The sequence below is a fragment of the Parasteatoda tepidariorum genome, chromosome 9, assembly GCF_982258835.1.
Source record: "Parasteatoda tepidariorum strain Cologne lab strain chromosome 9, Ptep-v5.0, whole genome shotgun sequence".
Classification (NCBI taxonomy): domain Eukaryota; kingdom Metazoa; phylum Arthropoda; class Arachnida; order Araneae; family Theridiidae; genus Parasteatoda; species Parasteatoda tepidariorum.
In genome coordinates, this window is record NC_141763.1 from 59,866,455 (window position 1) to 59,885,517 (window position 19,063).

A 19,063-nucleotide genomic window follows, 5' to 3' on the forward strand; every position below is an offset into this window, starting at 1 on the left:
TTAGTAAAATGGGAAGACTCGCCCCATACGAGAGATTTGTCAGCAGTTCTATAAAAATATACAGTAACAGCGTAACTATTAATATTTTCTAAAATCGAATTCACAGCTTTAAAGAGGGATAAATCAGGGCTAAAGAGAATAGCAGGGCTAGTTCACTCCTTTGAAGTATCTCTCGCCGCGCCGATCCTCCGACGTCACTCTAGTGACGTCACTTTGGCGCAAAGCTCGCACTTTTACTTCAAGAACGGAGCGTTTGGCCTTACTAGCTCTAACTAATATTGGATCATTTCTTTTTGCGAGATATTCTAAGACATTTGTTATTTTCTATAATGACTTTCCTCAGTTTTTGCAGTGAATTTACAAGAATTTAAAACTATTATCGAAATGCCAGTTTGCGCGATTGCAACTTGCAAAAATTCTGATTCAAAAACAAAAGGAAAAAGTATAATTTTTCGCGTGTTCCCTAAAGTAAATGAACAACTATGTAAAGAATGGATTCCGAAATGACACAGTTAATATAAAACAGCAATACGTTTATTCTGTCGTAAAGAACTTTTATAAAAATTCATTATCTAAATAGAAACCGCCTCGTTACTTCATAAAGAAAGGCAGGTGAAAAGAATTAAAAAATGTATAAAGTCAAAGAAAATTAAAATGTAAATAAAAAGTATAAATAAAATATATAGTATATAGTTGAAATTCTCCTAATTTCATAACATATTTTTTAATGTAGTTACTACTCTAAATATTTAGGGTTTTTTTTTTAAATTATATTCTCTTCAATTTAAATATCTATAAATTATGTCATCGTAAATTTAAATGTCTATAAACAATTGTAAAATTTCTAATGTCATTATGAACCAAAATTATTATTTTGTTTCAGTAATTAGCGTTTAAGGTCGATGTTTCCTAATGATTAAGTAAGAACAAATTGCCATTAACGACATATTATAAAATCAGGGATTCTAAATTTAACTTAACTTATCGTTATAAAAGAATATGTAGATAAAAAAAGTGTCGATATATGCCTTCATTTTTCTTAATAGTTAAAGTTAAAACTGAACTTTTTAAAATAAAGTATTTATCGTATCATTTTCACCAACTAGCAAAACATTTTTATAAGTTTAAAATGGTTTTTTTTTTTAATATAATAACCAAGAAAGTTTTTTTTAACTACGTTTATGAAGGGTAATAATGCGTTAATTACGTAAAGTTTGAAGGCTAATAGCCAGAAAAAGTATAACTTATTTTTACAAAGAGAAAGATGCAAAGTTATCATATCTTTGCTTGCGATCTCCGAGATCTGTGGACACAGTGACGTCATGAGGAGGGAAATCGTAGCTTCAGCTCTAAGAGCGGAGTGAACTAGCCCTTCTATTCTCTTTAGCCCAGGGGATAAATAGCGATTCCGAAACACCTATTGAAAGCCTTTTTTCTTTAATATTTACAAAAGTTTGAAAAGTTGACAAACTGAAAAACTGGGTAGACTCACCCCGGTTTACGGCATATATAAAGTTGGAATATGACACTTCAATAAGTTCTTGAAACAAGTTGTTTTGTAAACAAAAAAACTTTGAAATAAGCAGTGACTTGTTGTAATTTAAGAGAAATTTTATTTTATTTTGATTTTTAATTTCAGGATTTTATTTGTACTTATTTATTAAAGATGTACTAAAACTAGCTTAGAAATTAATGCTAACTTGAACTTGATTCCATTTACAAACATATATTGATTATTTCACATTCATTATTTTGCTTCAGGTACATAGTTACCTCTAAAATACTTCATTCGAAAATGAAAAAAGAAATAGTTTTTAAAATTTTAAAATAATCACTGATTTAAAGTAACGCTGATTGCAATTTTTTTTTTAAATATTTTTTCAGCGTTATTGTTTGTATTTATTATTTTTGATTCGCTTTGTATTCAGTCCTTTAATAAAATCCTGATTATATTTATGCTTCCGTCAATTTAAAATCTTTCAAATTCATCAAGGAAAAAAATGCTTTACTTACCACTATATCTTAAATGTCATGTAACAAAAAATGACATTTTTGGCTTTAAAATACCACAATGTTGTTAATAATAATTCACTGTACATAAATTGACAAAATGCATAAATTGACAAAATGGTAAAATTTCATGCAAAATTTTATTTATTTTAACAAAGATATGACTCAATTTACAATTCTATAAAAGTTGATGCACAACAAAACTAAAAATTTGCATAGTGATTGACAAGTAAGAAATTGAATGTAAAATTCATAAAAAATTATACTAAAGAATTTTTTAAAAATACAGTAGATCGTACTAAAATCGAAGGGGATCTCACCCCGTGCAGGTGATCGTCATGAGTGAAATTAACATTTAACAACTTCCATTGAAACACTCAAACTCTACATTGTCGTATATTACATCCCCCTCTAAAATGGCAATAGAATCAGTGCAGTCAATTAATATGAATTCGCCATCAATTACGACATCAGGATCACTGGACTCAGCTTCATCAGAAGACTGCATGTCAGATACTGGAGTAAACCCACACACTGGACAAGAAACATTGTAGTAGAACCAATTGTGAATACACTTATCGTGGAAACAGTGACCACAAGGCAATTGTTTCTCATCCAACTCTTTCAAGGTATTCAAGCATATGGAACAATCAATGTTGAATTCGTAATTCAGAACAACGCTGTCCAATATTTCTTTTTCAAGAACCTGCAGGTCAATTGATCGCTGGGAGCGAACTCTTCTTCTACGATGAATTGGCTTTTTAACTCGTCCTTTGAGTACACTATGAACTTTATCTGCTGGCCCATAATAATCCGATTCTGAAATATCATCAACTTGGGTGGAAGGCATATGTGTACTTGTAACCATTATGTTAGGCGTAGGAGTGCTATGTATATCATCATCATCAGAATATGAGTTAGGTACTTGATTGCTATGGTTTTCAAATTTTCGAAAACATACAGGGCAAGTATCACTGTATTTTAGCCATTTGGATACACACGCGTTATGAAAAAAATGCCCACACTTCAAGAGATGTGGCCAGTCAAGTTCGATATTTAAGCATATAGCACAGTTCATACCTATCTCATAGTTAGCGACAGAGTTCCGCGATATTTCTTCTTCAATGATTGAATTGTCAATTGGACGTCGTGCACGGGTTCTCCGCTTCTGTTTGATTCGTTTCGTATTTGTAGTCTCCACCATTTCGGGAGTCTCATTCCTTGGTCGACGGTTCGAATCCCGAATTTCAAAGCGACTTGGACGTCTGCAACTCATCATGATGTGAAGTTCTGTGTTAAGGCTGAAAAAAATAATAAAAATGTAATGGATTTTAATAATAATTTTTAGAATTAATTAAAATTATTCTAATTAATTAAAAAAATTATTCTAATTAATTATTCTAAAAAATTAGAATAATTTCTTCTGAAATTAGAATAAATTATGAAAAAAATCAGAAATAAAAATTCAAAATAGATCAAAAAAATTATTCTAATTAATTAATTAGAATAATTTTTTTGATTAAAAAATACTTAAAATATAAATACAATTGTGGTTGACGAAACAAGGAACTGCCTAAGAAAATTTTTAAAAAAAAACTTTGAAATCTTGAATATATTCTGGATAAAATGTTTTCAGAAATATTTGAAAAATTGAGAATATGTTTTAAATAATACCTTCACATATTTTAATCAACAAACAGCTGTAAACATTGAAAAAAATTGAATTTCTTAAAACTGTAGAGGAAGATAAGAAACGGGGACTATGTCGTGGTTTTAGGAAAGCTTTTAAGAAAAATATATTTATTTGGAAAGTGAGTTTTTTTTCACGAATATTATATCTGTTCTAAATATAAAAAATAGTCGCCGTCGCGATTTCCTAATTCCTGAAATCAAAATATTTTTAAAGCATTTCTCATTCAATATTAAATGGTCTTTTTCTTCTAAACAATCAAAATTTATAATATAGCTATGGAAAAAAAAGTGAACGCGAAACATTTATCTAACAGTAAAAAGAAAATTGGAAACTAAAATGTAGTTACATTTAAAATGGTTAACACAAAATTTACCCTTTTCTAATAATTACATTTAAATTTTCCTCTACGGTGATGAGTCCTTCAGATCCATTTTTTAGGGTCCTTATTCAGTACGTTCCAAATTCAGGACGTAATTTTTGAGTTCGATAAGAATGATATTACATAAAAAGTTTTATTTATGTAATATTTAAAGTGAGTTATTAATGTTCTTAACCTCTCGATTAAAACACTCAGGTTTTCTAATAGGTAAAACAACTCATACTCTTTGAGTTAGTTATTCGTTGGAAATTTGGAATGAATGTTTTACTCATTGAAAAGTAATAGCAATATCAATTAGTTAAACTCTGTATTTTGTGTGTCAAGGAAGCTATCTGCCATTATTTCTATACTTTTTTTGATTTTTGACTCAAAACAATATTCAAACAATATAAATAAATAATATAAATAAAAATATAAATAAATAATTAAATATCAAAAATCTATTCCGTATTCAAGAATTTTGTAAAAATTAAAAAACAGAAAGATCTCAGTCGTTTTTTTTCTCTTTTTTTAAAAAATCTTCATTTATTAGTCCAATGATGTAAGTTTGGAAGTCCTTGAAAAAATTCAAATTAGAGGTCAACTAATTATTATTTTCTGAATCCAACCAACGATATTTTGGATATTTTTAGTAAAAAAATTTAAATTTCACGCTAAACTTGCTGAATAGAACTTTCCAATGCTTCCTTTTTTTAAACTTTTTAGCGCAATTTTTGTTTATGCAAATTTTATATTTGCATCGACATTTTAAAGAGTCAAATTATAAATTTTGACGCCACTAAATATTTAACGAAAAATGCCCTTTAATATTTTGGTTTTAAGGGATGAGGCATTCGAGAGGGGAGGCTAGTTCTGTTAGTTAGAATAATTCTTAAAGTAAGGAAAGAACTGAGTTAACATTAATTGCATTAAAATTAAAAAAACTTGACCCAAGAATCGTGAAATTATTATGAACACAATGTACTATTTAGAGTGAAAATTATATAAGAAATTTTTAACATTTTTCGAGAGAATTTTTTTCTCCACTCCGCAAGAGTATTGAAAAAAAAAAAAGGAAATTTTCTTTTAAAAACTCAATTTATTCCCTCACAATGTCTTTCTCTGACAAATAAAATTAAATAGTAAACTATACATAACTCAAATTTACTGTTTTGCAAGAAAACTAACAATTTATGGTAAAATATATATATATATATATATATATATATATATATATATATATATATATATATATATATATATATATATATATATATATATATATATATATATATATATATATATATATATATATATATATATATATATATATATATATATATATATATATATATATATATTTAAGTAGTTTTCAAAAAAAATCCTTCTGCTTTTTTTTCGTTGTATTTGATCGCCTGTCTACCAAATAAAATTAAAATAAAATAAATTATAAATACAACATGAATGTGTTTAAATAACATTCAAATAATAATTTACGTAAATTAAAAATCTAAAATTGGAACTAATAAGTTTTAGGAACATATTTTGTTTTGGATGCTAATGTTTTTTAAAAAAAAGTGCTCAATATGGTGCTTAATACAAAATTGCAGGCTTTGGTAGGTAAAAATTTTAAATAACTTCTGAACCATTAGCTTCATCTCTTTTGTTTTGGTCTCATTTGATATAGCGTAAAAATCTGCATAGAAAATGAAATATAATTTGTATAGGCAGGTATTTTAGACGCTAAAGTAGGCACTATAAAAAATTATATTTCTTTATTATTCGTATGTATTATATTCTTTATAATTCCAAAATTTCAATCTACTGCCTCATAAAAAATAAATTCGAAACGACATCTTGCTGGTCTTATAATATAATTGAATTTTCTTCCTCTTTTTAAAACCCTCTTCTCTCACAGAAAGATGAAGATGGCGGTTAAAGAAAATTCAAAGAGAAAGCAAAATTTAATGTATTCGACATGCCACAAATTTAATACGATTTCCATCTGTTCTCTAATTGCCCCAGAATACAAATATTTTATTGAACAGTCCAATTTATAGCTACTAATTGTTTTTCGACAATTTTTTTTTTAAAAAAAGACTCCTTTTTTTTTCTTCCGTAGTATGTAAAAGCAATAAAATTTTTACTTCAAATGCATTAATGACTATTACATACATAAATAATACACATTAATAACAATATTGTGAAACATTTATAACTATTTTTTAAAAATTTATTTCATTTATAAATACACAGTAAACGTTGTCTAATTTTCTTAAATAGTCTTTATGTAATTATTTAAAACTTACGGGAAGCAATTCAATTCTAACCAGATAATTTAAATGATACTGTATAAATTTAAAAAAAATGTTGAACCGATTTTGTTCGTAGAAAAATAATTTCTAATCTGAATGCCCAAGGACTAGAATTTTTTTTTTTTGGAAATGTCATCATCATTTCTCCTCCACTGCGAATCAGTCTGTAAAAAACTCCATTTTAATTTACGGTAAAATGTACCAGCACTCAGGGGTCAGTGCATTTTATCGTAAAATCCATTTTCACAGTAAAACTTTAAGGCACAAAAATCTGATAAACAGTAATCTTTACAGTTATATTTAGTATAAAATCACTGGCTTCATAATTTATAAAATGATAAGGGCGATATTCAAAATTTTTTTGATCTTTAATTCGTTTCTTATATTTCGATTCTTCGCATATTCTTCAGGTCTTTATTAATTTTTAATTTAAATTGGACATAAAACGTTGTTTCGATCTCAAGAAAATGTAACATTTGGTAATACTATGCAGTTACGTAAAATAAATTCTCATTAGCTCTTATCGGGGACTTATTTACATTCCATTTATGAATTTCTGTAGAACTTAAATCATTACTATAATTCTAATAAAATAAAACTAAAGGCCATTATTTCTCATCAATTTGATCTTAATGATTCTAAGAGGCCATTATAGCTTATTTAATATCTTTTTAGTAAAGAAATATTGTCTTTTTCGTTGCAACGTAACAACTTAAATGCATGGATAAAAATTGACAATTAAACTGACTGACTGTTATTTAATAACAACATGAAATTTGTTGTTATAAAAATTATCAGAAAAAACGTACTCATTTAAATGAAAAAAAATCACAAGTAAAGAATAACGAAAATTAATAAGCTATAATGGCCTCTTAGAATAAACAATTTTGTTGCATTATCACAAATTACAATTTAATTAAATTCCAGCAAACAAAAATCAGTACATAAAAAATATTTAAAATTAAATATTGAATTATACTTATATAAATTTAACTGCACTTTTATTTTAATTTAACTTCACAAAAACATGCCTCTCAAGTTAAAAAAAAAGGGCGCAAACTATAATATTAATATACTTAACACTGAAATATAATTTGGTGGATAACTGGGTGGATAACTAACAAAAGGGAATAAAAGCTAAATTGACAAAAATGCAATACACCGTACAATTTAATTAAATTCTAGCCAACAAAAACCAGCACAAGTTTCTTTAAAAATATTTAAGATTACATATTGAATTATACCTATATGAATTTAACTGCACTTATATCCGATTCATCTTTACAAAAATATGGCTCTCAAATTAAAAAAAAAAGAAAGTCAAACTATAATATTAATATTCTTAACAATTAAATATAAATTGATGGTTAATTGAGGGTGAACAAAATGGAATAAAAGCTACTTCTATATTGAAAAACAAGGGAGTTTTCTTCAGAAAACAACCAAGCTATAAATTTTGACAAAGCTTTAATAAAATGTAGCAAATAACTGGGAAAACTTTTAAATATTTAAAGTTAAATTTAAATATTGAGTTACCTATATAAATTTAACAGGGTTTTCATTTAATTTAACTCCGCAAAAATACGTCCTTTAAATTTTAAAGAAAAACGCTGAAAATTCAAATATTAACATACATAACACATACGTATATCATGGTGGTTAACCGAGAGATGACAAAATGTAGTGAGAACTACCTTAGTTAAATTCTCTTTTTTTTTTAAAAAAAAATCAGTCAATTTAAAAATATTTCGCTTCTACTTATTCCGCTTCTACTTAATTACTTAAATTCAATATTAATACCTAAATAAATTCAACAGCAATTTATTTCAATTCAGCTTATCAAAAATTTACTAACAATTTACAAAAAATTTACTAAAATAATTATATCCCTAACACTCAAATATAACTTGGCGGGACCAACTAAGATAAGAGAGATAACTTGAGAGTGGACAAAGCGAAATAAAACCCATTTTCATAAAAACAGAACAAAACATGCTATTTAATTAAATTCTATTTAACAAATTACCCTATTAATATCCAAATTTAATAATACTTGAATAAAATCAACCCACTATTGTTTTTTAATTAAACTCACAAAATTTACCCCTTAAGTCAACAGAAAAAAATATTAATTTTCCTAAATATAAATACATATTCGAAGATAATATGAATTGGAGTTATTATAAATAGGTCATTTAAATATAAATTGGTGATTAGCTAAGAGTGGCTAAAATCGAATAAAAGAAATTTTTATTAAAATGCAATGCAACGTACAATTTAATTTATTTCTATTCAACAAGTATCAGTATAAATTTATTTCAAATAAATTCAAATGAACATGAGGCTACTTAAATAAATTCAAAAACAATTCATCTCAATTCAACTTCATAAAAAGATACTCTTTAACTGAAATCTCCTAAGATCTGATTATTTTAACAATATTGTAGACGGTATAAACAGAATGAAAAATGCTTCTAATCTTAAAATCGATAAACATATCATAATTTCAATAAGCCCACAAATTCAGTAATAAAATGTAATAATTTATAAACTCACAAAAATTGAAATGAACCATTTAAATGTACTTACCCTATTTGAAGTAAGGATGAAGACGTTAATGATTGCTGTAGAATCTCGTAGCTGATGATCCGTTTTTTGTCGAACTATTCCACGAATAAAATAGAAAATGCTTCTTCACAAGATGCTTCACAGACAATTTCCGAAGACCAAATGGTCAAGACTTTCTACGAGATGTACTTTCAATATTTCAAGAATACCAATTAATTGCACAATAGTTCTTATCTGTTAACTTCTAACCAATCAGGTACACACCCAGCTTCATCCATGTAGAGGCAGTAACCCCCCCCTCTCCATTGAATACAGTTTCAACCCCGTTTTAACAATAAACTTCATTTTAACACCATTTTACCTATTTATGAGAAATAGACTGATAAGGAATTCTACAAGACCTGGAAAGGAAATCAAGTTGAAACCTGGGTAAGGGAGCATGGGAAAGAAATACTTAGACCAGCATCATTTCGACCCTTTTCTGCTTAATTTTGCACTTGAATTTAGTTATTTAAATTTTCTTTGTTTGACTATAACTTAAAAAATTTTTAATGATGGTTATCCATCTACAGGGCAATGTCTTCAGAAAAAAAGACAAATAATAATATGATATCTCTGCCCTATTAGATATGAGGAAATTACACAAAATCTTTAAGATCTTGTGACGAAATATTTGGTAAAAATTAATTTAAAACAATAAAGCCATGTATTTATAAATTTTACATGAGCACTTTACAACAAATAAACTTTACAAAAAATAATTTAAGAAAGAGAAGTTAGAATTTTTAATACATGCTTTTAATTTCATTGAATTTTATTATGAAAAAGCATTAATTAAATAATCTTGCAATGTGAAATGTTGAAAAACAATCATAACTTTCAAAAATCTTAGAGCTGAAAGATATTGAAATAAACTAAAATTTATATTTGAAACAAAATCAACAAAGCCTTAAAATACACTGCCATGATTTTTAATTTTATAGATATTTCGAATCTGTTAATAGTAAATATTAATTTTTTAGGGATCGGTAATAACATTGTTTAAAATCGCATTTAAATTTCTCCCCTTTTAAAACTAAGATCTTCTGCAAAATAATATCTTTTAAATACTTTTCCAAAATACATTTAAATTAAGAAAAAATTAAATCACAAGAGTTGTTATCTAGATTTCAATTCGGTGGAGTCTCGAATTTTAAATTTCAGTCATGAATACTTTAATCTGCAATAACTGTTAGTTATAGTTTTGAAACATATTTTCAACTTTTAATCAACTTTTTTTTTTAATTTATTGAATATGCTTAGTATTTTCTGACTACAAGAAATGTGATCACTTGGATTAACTATTTTCAATCAGGAATTCCTATGTGATGTGCGCAAAATAAATTCCGAACTATAAATTAGAAGACGCGGTTTTCGTAGGCTGAAAACAAGACACAGAAGCGTACTATTCGCAAGTAAGCACATATTTTAAGTTTTCACATTTTCACCGAATCATCACTGATTCTGCCTCTTCCGTTGAAGTTGAAAAAAACTAAACTTGGGACGACGTGATCTTTCGAGATGAATTAAAAATCCAAAATTATTTTTATAGACATTTTGTAACTGTCAATATTACTCAGAGATAATTAACAATAATACAAAATACACTTTTTAAAAAGATGGAAATCACAATTTTAGATCACGTGTTTTTATAAGATGAACCGAAAAACCATGAAAATTTTGGTTTTGACATTTTGTAATTATCGTGATAATTAGGGGCTAATTAGCATAAATGGTAGTGTTAGTAAATAACATATTTTTACTAAGATGGAAAGTCTCAAATGTTGTCCAATTTTGTAGCAGGTAAAGGAAAAAAAATAAAAAAATATTTCATTTTGATATTTGTAATTATAGGGCCAATTACAATAGATCACAGTATTACTAAATTACGCGTTTTAACCAAGATGAAAGTCTCAAATTTTGAAAATGTTATTTATATCACACATAAGGAAGAACTTTAAAAAAAAATTCATTTAGATATTTTGTAAGTGTTAGATAATTACAAAAATGGCAGCACTACAAAATAGCACATTTTCAAGATTAAAGTCTGAAGTATCGACCATTTATTTCGTAACAGATATAATTTAGGCGTAATTAACAGTAATGCCAAACAACACTTTTTACCAAGATGGAAACACAGTTTTAGATCATGTGTTTTGATTAGATAAACCGATGAACTAAAGCATTTTCATTCTGAGATTTTGTAAGTATCGCGATATTCAGGGAGTAATTAGCATAAATGGCAGTATTACTAAATAACATTTATTTATAAAGACGAAAGGCTCAAATGTTGACCAATTTCGTATCAAATATAGGGGAAAAAAACGAAAACAAATAAACAAATTTTCATTTCGATATTTTTAACTATCGTAGTAATTAGCAAAAATATCCGAATAGCACGTTTTTAAAAAAATTAAAGTCTGAAATTTCGGCCATTTAATTCGTATCAGACATAGGAAAAAAGAAAAAAAATATCATTTCAATATTTTGTATTTATCAGGGTAATTAGCAAATAGGGCAGTATTAGTAAAAAACACGGATTTAAAGATTAAAGTCACAAATTTTGACCATGTGTTTCGAACCAGACATAAGAAAAGCTAAAAAAAAATTCACTTGGATATTTAATAATTATCGGGATAATTAGGTAGTAGTTATCCCAATTAAGTTTTGCAAAATAAAAGTTAGAAACAAGTCTGAAATTGTGACCATATCGCTCATGGGCTGCGATAGCGGCACAACTCAAAAAATCAAGTTTTGAGATAAGTTGGTTTAAAGTTTTCATTTCTAATGAAAATGCATAAGAAATGCTTCAGTTTGCTTAAACGAAGATTACCTTCAAATTGAATTATGGGTTGTGCTAGTATTGCTGCTGAAAGAATGTGTATTTTCATATTTACACCTGTTCTTAATCCAAAAGGCGGGTTTTTTTGAGTTGTGCCACTATTGCATCCCATGAGCGATATGTTTCGGACCAGATAGAAGGTAAAACTAAAAACATTTCACTTGAATATTTTGTAATTATTGAGATAATCAGGTAATAATTATCCCAATTAAGTTTTTCTTACGAAAAATATTTATTTTTTGAATCGTAAGTTTTATAAATTATACAAAATAAAGAATATTTTTTACTTAAGCAAAACTTAAAATCATTTGCAATTACATTGTTTGAAAAATTCATCAAAAGCTAACTAGTATAAATATGCCATATTTTCTTTTATTTTCATTTTAATAAAAAGCATTCTTTTACGTATCAAAATATTGAGTAATGTACTCTATTCTTATACTTTATTTGAAAAATAATTAAGCAAATCATGCCGATGTTGTAAACTTCAATATCCGAATAACATGAATCGAAAAATTTAAAAGCCTTAAAAATATATATTTTTTTATATTTCTTTACTAAGCGTAGTAAATTAATTTTAATATATATTTTTCATACCTATCAAAAATCTATCCATAGCTACAATCAAAAATTTTCATTATGCGATACTTCCTAATTTCGATATCAAAATATTCTATTTCGTTACGTTACGTTAAATAACATTAATAGTTTAAAAAAAAACCTTTTTTTTAAACTTTTTAAATCAATAATAGCATATTGGCATTCTTGAGAAAATAAATAATATAAAATAATAAATATTAAAATCGTTTCTATATTCAAACACAGACAAAGAGATAGAAAAACATAAAATATTTAAGTATTAGTCCATAAAGTTTTATACTTTTGTTTATGATATTTTCCTTTCGCTATTTAGTAAAAAATGTTATCTTATTTCAAAATGTGTTTTAAAACAATTGGATATTAAAAAAAGCATACCGTTGGTTTAAAGCATCAATAATTTTATTATTCATTTAATTCATTTAATCACAAATTTTTTTCTGTGAAAGATAAAAGTTATTTCTGATTTCTATATGTAGATCATTTTACTTTAATGATTGTATTTGTATATATTTTAAATACCATTTAAAATGCAGCTGTAGTTTTCGTCTTAAAAATAAACGAAATTTAAAGGCATTGAAAGAACACCTTTTAAAAAAAGGAGTAGTAATATTTACATTTTAAGAAGACCACCTAAGCGTCACAGGAAACTAAATCATTATTGTTATTTGAACCAAATAATTTTGGGGAAAAGACCATATATCTTGAAATTGAAGGAAAAAGATTAATGAATATAAATGGTTTGGGGAAGAGAATTCATAATTTCTGAATTTGCTTTCACTCATTTGAAAAATGTTTATTGTTAATGTGTAATAGCATTCTGTCTTCAAAAAAAAATTAAAAGAAAGTATGAATCTGAAATATGAATGAAACATTGGAGAATCTTGAAAGGAACAAAATGTCAGAAGAAACCCCTAATCAAACTTGACAATAAATTTCTTAAATCAGCTATTCCTATTTTTTGAAACCACACATGTTTCAGGCTTTAAAGAAATTATTTTTATTCCAGGAAGGTTTTCGTATTTTTTGTTTTGTTTTGTGTGTGTTATTGTGTTAAAGATTGTTCAGGTGAAACACAACCCATCTATTCAAGTTTGTAGTTTTAAGATCCACGTGTCTTCTGTCATTGTGTTATTGACCAAAAACATTGCAATCCATCTACATTCCCACATTTTAAGGTGCACTAAATAAGTAATCAATCATTTCGCATGGCAGATCTCCCAGCGAGTGCTGGTTTAAAATGCAGTGAATTACGGGTGATTTCCTGCTAGATGTCACTTAAGAGGACGCTGTAACGTGGGACAAACTTTTCATTGCTAATTCTATCTCCCCTCTATAACTAATTTAAAATTTAACGTATAGAAAAAACGAGTCCAAGCAAACCATAAAATTCATATTTTTTTTTTAAAATTTCAAAATACAAACAAATTATTGTAGAATTACGTCGTTGCTGCATAATCCTGAATCTATCTGTCGTAATTTGTTTTTAATTTGATATTCTAAAAATACACATGCTGCATTTGAAACTTCATGGTTTACATAAAATCATTTTGATAAAAAAAATATAATAAAATGAAATGTAATTTTCTACGTGTAAATGTTACCAATAATTAATGTTTAAAATAATTATTGTTATTAATAATTAATGATATCAATGACTAATGTTTAAACACTCAAAGTTAACGATGAACTTGCATTTTAACTACGCTAATATCCTTTTTAAAGGAAAATCACCACAGTATAAAGAAGTAGTTAAGTTTTTATTTCATAGGACAGTTTCACAAAAAATGTCGCGGATAAACTATAAGAGGCAACACTCACATATAAGTTAAAGTGATAAAGTTTTTAAGGACTTAGGAATGTTATTTTCACATCTATCTAAAAATAATAAAATTTTATACGCAATCCTTATTTCAAATTGAATTACTAAAATATACCAAAGCATTTGTATAACTATTTTAACATTTTTACAAACAAAAATGTATCGAATTTAATTTTAGAAATAAAAGTACTGATATGAACAAAAAATCTGTAAAAAAATGAAAACTCAACACTTGCTTTAGTAATAAATACCCTAAAAATTAATGTGCTAATAATTAAGCCACAAAAAGTTCAATATAAACTCCCTGAGAAAAGAAGTTAAGTCAAAAATTCCAGAATATGGTAAAATTAGCTATGTTTCTGGCTTTATGGGGATACCAAAATGCACGAAAATTTTCACTGAAGCGCTTTGGTATTTATTTTTGGTAATATTAACAACAAAAAAAAATGGTTTTATTACAATACTGCTTGGTAGTAAGTAAATGAGGCAAAAGTTGCATATTTTATCATGATACATAAAACAAGGCCTACAATTCATTTGGTTCCATCCACTTTTAATTTTAGTTTTTATATAAAATGTGTGGTAATAAGAACTATAATTTTGAAAAATGGAATTGCATGAAACCGGTACCATACGAACGGAAAAATTATCGAATGAATGATTTAAATACCATATGATTATATTTTAATACAAAAATAATTATTTTTTTTATCAGAATGACATTTTCAGACGAATATTTTTCCCATTTAATAAAAAGAATTCAAGCTGTTAATGATTTATATACTTGGCTCCCTGCCTATCAGAATGATGTCTGTTCTGTGAACTTAATTTCAAGTTGAAATTTTCAAATCCATTAATAGCAATAGTAAAATTGATTACAACACTTACACTATATTTCTCTATAATTTTTTAATTAGGCAAGAACTACATTTTTTAATTTATAGAAGAGTTTAAAAAACATAAGCACATTCGTTTGATTCATTAAATTTAAAATTAAAGATGTAAAAGCTTCTGAAAGTTTACTTATTTTTTTTTTTTTGTTTCTTTGCTGTAAAGTTCATTCTAAAATATATAGAGTCCTTTTCCATACGTATTGAATATGCATTTTCCTTAAGGAATGATCATTAAAATTAAATTATAATAAGCATTCTATTATTTTTTTAAATTCATTCTCAGTTTTTATTTGGATTCCTTTGCTCTTCCTGATTCGTAATTTTTTTTAACTCTCACTCTTTCGATACCTCTATGAAATATAATTTACGCCTGTAATTTTTTCTTTCCTTTCGTGTTATTCCTAGGCCATCAATACTTAAGAGAATATAAATTTATAGCAATTCAGATAGGAAAAAGCAGAATTTTTCACTATTTTAACTGTATACCCAACAAAACTTGATTTAAAAAAAGACAGCGATAATAAATTTATTAAAGAATAGTTGTATCATGTTTTGATAAAGTAATGCTTCCGTTCTTGTGAATTCGACCATAAAAAGTTGAGATAAAAGTACTTTGAATTTACAAGTATCATTGTAAGTAACAGTCGGTGTACCTCATTTAATTTTAATTAAATAACATCGTAATTCATTGCTTTAAATTAAAAAACACAAAATTTCAAGTGCAAAGATGAATTGTAGATTTTGCATTTAAAGTTGACCGCTTGAGGCACACAGAAAACTTAAGTATTATTGTCAGTTGGCCATGTTCCTATCATTCCGACAGTATTGCAGAATTCATGGCCTTTCATCCCCAGTTTTTTCAGAATGCCGTTTTCTTAACTGGAACTCACTGATAGTTAAAAGATAGGAACGGGGAAATACGTTCCCCTTAACTCTGTCCAAAATCATTAGTTTTGAAAGAAGGAGCAGCAGGTGTTAACAAATTGCTGATTACCTCAAAACTGCATGTTTCCTAAGAGGAGAAGTTAAGCACCTTTGGTGACTAATAAAAGAATTCTACTTTTTATTTCTATTTTTTCCCTTCTTTTCAATGACATCGCGAAATTTAATACTTATAATATTTTGATTTCGCTTTATCATTAAAAAAATATTTGCAGTGTATTACTTTCGAAATGTTCCACTGGTAAATATTTTCTTAACTTACAAGCATTATTACTGTTCACTTTTTTCACTTTTTTTATTCAATCCGTCATTTCATTATTAGTTCTCCTTTAATGTAGGTGGCTTAGCAAGAACTGAAGAAAGAATGGAACAAGCAATTTTGAAATATTGTTTTAAATTGAAAATTACAAAATAAAGAGTCAATATTTAAAAAAAAGTGCTTTAAAAGTGGAAAGTTACCTTTGTAGCAGATTATAAACTTAAGTGGGAAGAGAATGATTCTACTTATTGTTTGTTGTATAATTTTTTCTTAGCATGTATTTTTTTGTTTTTTTAATCCTTTTATTCTTTCATAGAAATATTGTGTGATTCAAATTTTAGCTAAAATGTGCTTCACTCTTTTCAAATTTAAAGCTTGGGTTGAATATACTCAAAATTTATGCCTATATTACATCTTTTGTACATTAGTCAAGTATCTCAATGAGTAAATATTGTTAATTAGCATTATTAATTGGCATTTTTTTTAAAATGATCATTATTTTGTTATTGCCAATATCAGCAGCAAAGTTTCAAATTCCACACACATGTATATATATATATATATATATATATATATATATATATATATATATATATATATATATATATATATATATATATATATATATATATATATATATATATATATATATATATATATATATATATATATATATATATATATATATATATATATATATATATATATATATATATGTGTGTGTGTGTGTGTGTGTTTAACCGATTTAACATTTGAAATAGTATAACATTCGGAAAAACATATTTTCAGAAGTTAAAAACACTATAAAGTTTATTTGATTTCCTCGTTTTCCAAAAAGCTGAATTTACGGAGTTTTCATCTGGTTAGTTAGGATAAATATTTGCGTACGTAAACTTTGTTTACCCATTTAACACCAGAAAGACTGAAATACCTATAGTGCCCAATGACTGCATTGTGAAGGAATGAACAATGTATAAAGAAATTTGTTTAAAATTAATTTTTAATATTTCTGATATTATTTTCAGTTATATAACAAGCAATTAGCAAATAAAAAAAATATAATATAAAAAATATATATAATATATATAAAAAATATTAAAAAAATTTTATATAGTACAAAAAGGCACAAAATTCTAAGAAATATTGTCATCATTGTTTTTCTAATTGAAATTAAAAAGCAGTCAAAATGACTACCTTGGACTATCTAGTGTTAAATGTGTTTATGGTAATTTTAAATAAATATGTTGAAATATTGAACTTTCTTTCCTTTAATAAAATTTCACTTATTAAAATTTTTATTTATTTATTTTATTATAGCCTTTTAAAAGCAAACTTAAAGATATATTTTAAGAAAATTAAGCTGTGTTCATTAAAATCTATTTTCTTAAAAGATGAAAGTGTTGTTAAAGACTATTATTTACTCGATGTCTTATAGTTAATTAATAGCATGCGTTTGAAAATATCGTTAAATCTCACTTCAGCTCTTTTTTTGAAGGACAGAAATATATCTAAAGACAATCTTTAAATCAATCAATTAATTCGGAAATGAAAACTTTAAATTTTTTAAGAAGATTCATCAAAATTCTTTCATAATTCGAAAAGTATTCCGGTTAACGCTAAAACATTATCACAACATATAACTGATAAAATTACAAATATCGCCAAAAATATTCCAAAGCGATATCATAAGAAGTTTCTTAGAAATGTTACATCAAAAAAACGTCAGTTTTAGCATCATTAATACATGCCCTACCGACTCCCCTTAATTTCCTTGTTTTTAAATTTACACAATATAGGCTACCATATATGAAAGTAAGTTAAAACACCATTTATGTAATAAAATTTTTTCTTAGCTCATTAATCTGCAATGATGACTAATGTATAAAAATTCACACTATTCGAATTTCCTAAAAGTGCAGTTCAGTAATCATTTCACTTAATTATTTACATTTAGAATTACATAAATCTTTATATAAATTGATTAACGCATGCTAGACTCATGCGAAATATTGATCTGATTATTTATAATTGTAGAATTAAACTGCCACCACTAGGATAGAGCATTCTCATTTCTGACGAAATGAGATTGCATGAAATTTTTTTTTATATATATATATATATATATATATATATATATATATATATATATATATATATATATATATATATATATATATATATATATATATATATATATATATATATATATATATATATATATATATATATATACCAACATCAAAAAAAATTCGAACAATATCAGGTGGGTTATGAAATGTATTTTTTTTATACAATTATTTACTTCTATGTAACTTGAAAAATTTAAATATTAGGCATTAAAATATCTTTCTATGAAAATTGAAAGTTTCTGTCAAGAGTATGAGCAAATTTGGAAAGTTCATCTAACAATCGATTGAACTTGTGGTTTTTAAACTTCACTTACTTGTAGTTATTCAAAAATTTAAGATTTTGTTTTAAAGATCCATTTTCCGAAAGGCAAGAGTTTTCTGCAATAACAACCTTAAAATCAATAATTAGTTTCGTATAACAAATCTAAATTTTATAGTTCCTATAAGTTCTTATTTAATCTAATTCTCTAAGTCTTCTTTTATATGAAACTTATTCTGTTTTTACATCTCTTGAAACACAACATGTGTGCATACATGATTTTAGACTCCCTCTGAAATTTCATGACATTTAAAGCTTGATAATGCATCTTCAAACT

The 19,063-nt window shown here is 26.0% G+C and overlaps 1 protein-coding gene across 1 annotated transcript; it reads right to left on the reverse strand.

Annotated features, from left to right (window-relative positions):
• Positions 1-2,137: 2,137 nt before the first annotated feature.
• LOC147804094 (uncharacterized) lies at positions 2,138-9,415 on the reverse strand. Its single transcript, XM_087151920.1, has 2 exons — positions 8,966-9,415; positions 2,138-3,311 (listed from the first exon to the last, which is right to left on the reverse strand). Exon 2 carries the CDS (start codon positions 3,287-3,289, stop codon positions 2,366-2,368), a length of 924 nt encoding a protein of 307 aa, XP_087008046.1. The 5' UTR covers positions 3,290-3,311; positions 8,966-9,415; the 3' UTR covers positions 2,138-2,365.
• Positions 9,416-19,063: the final 9,648 nt, after the last annotated feature.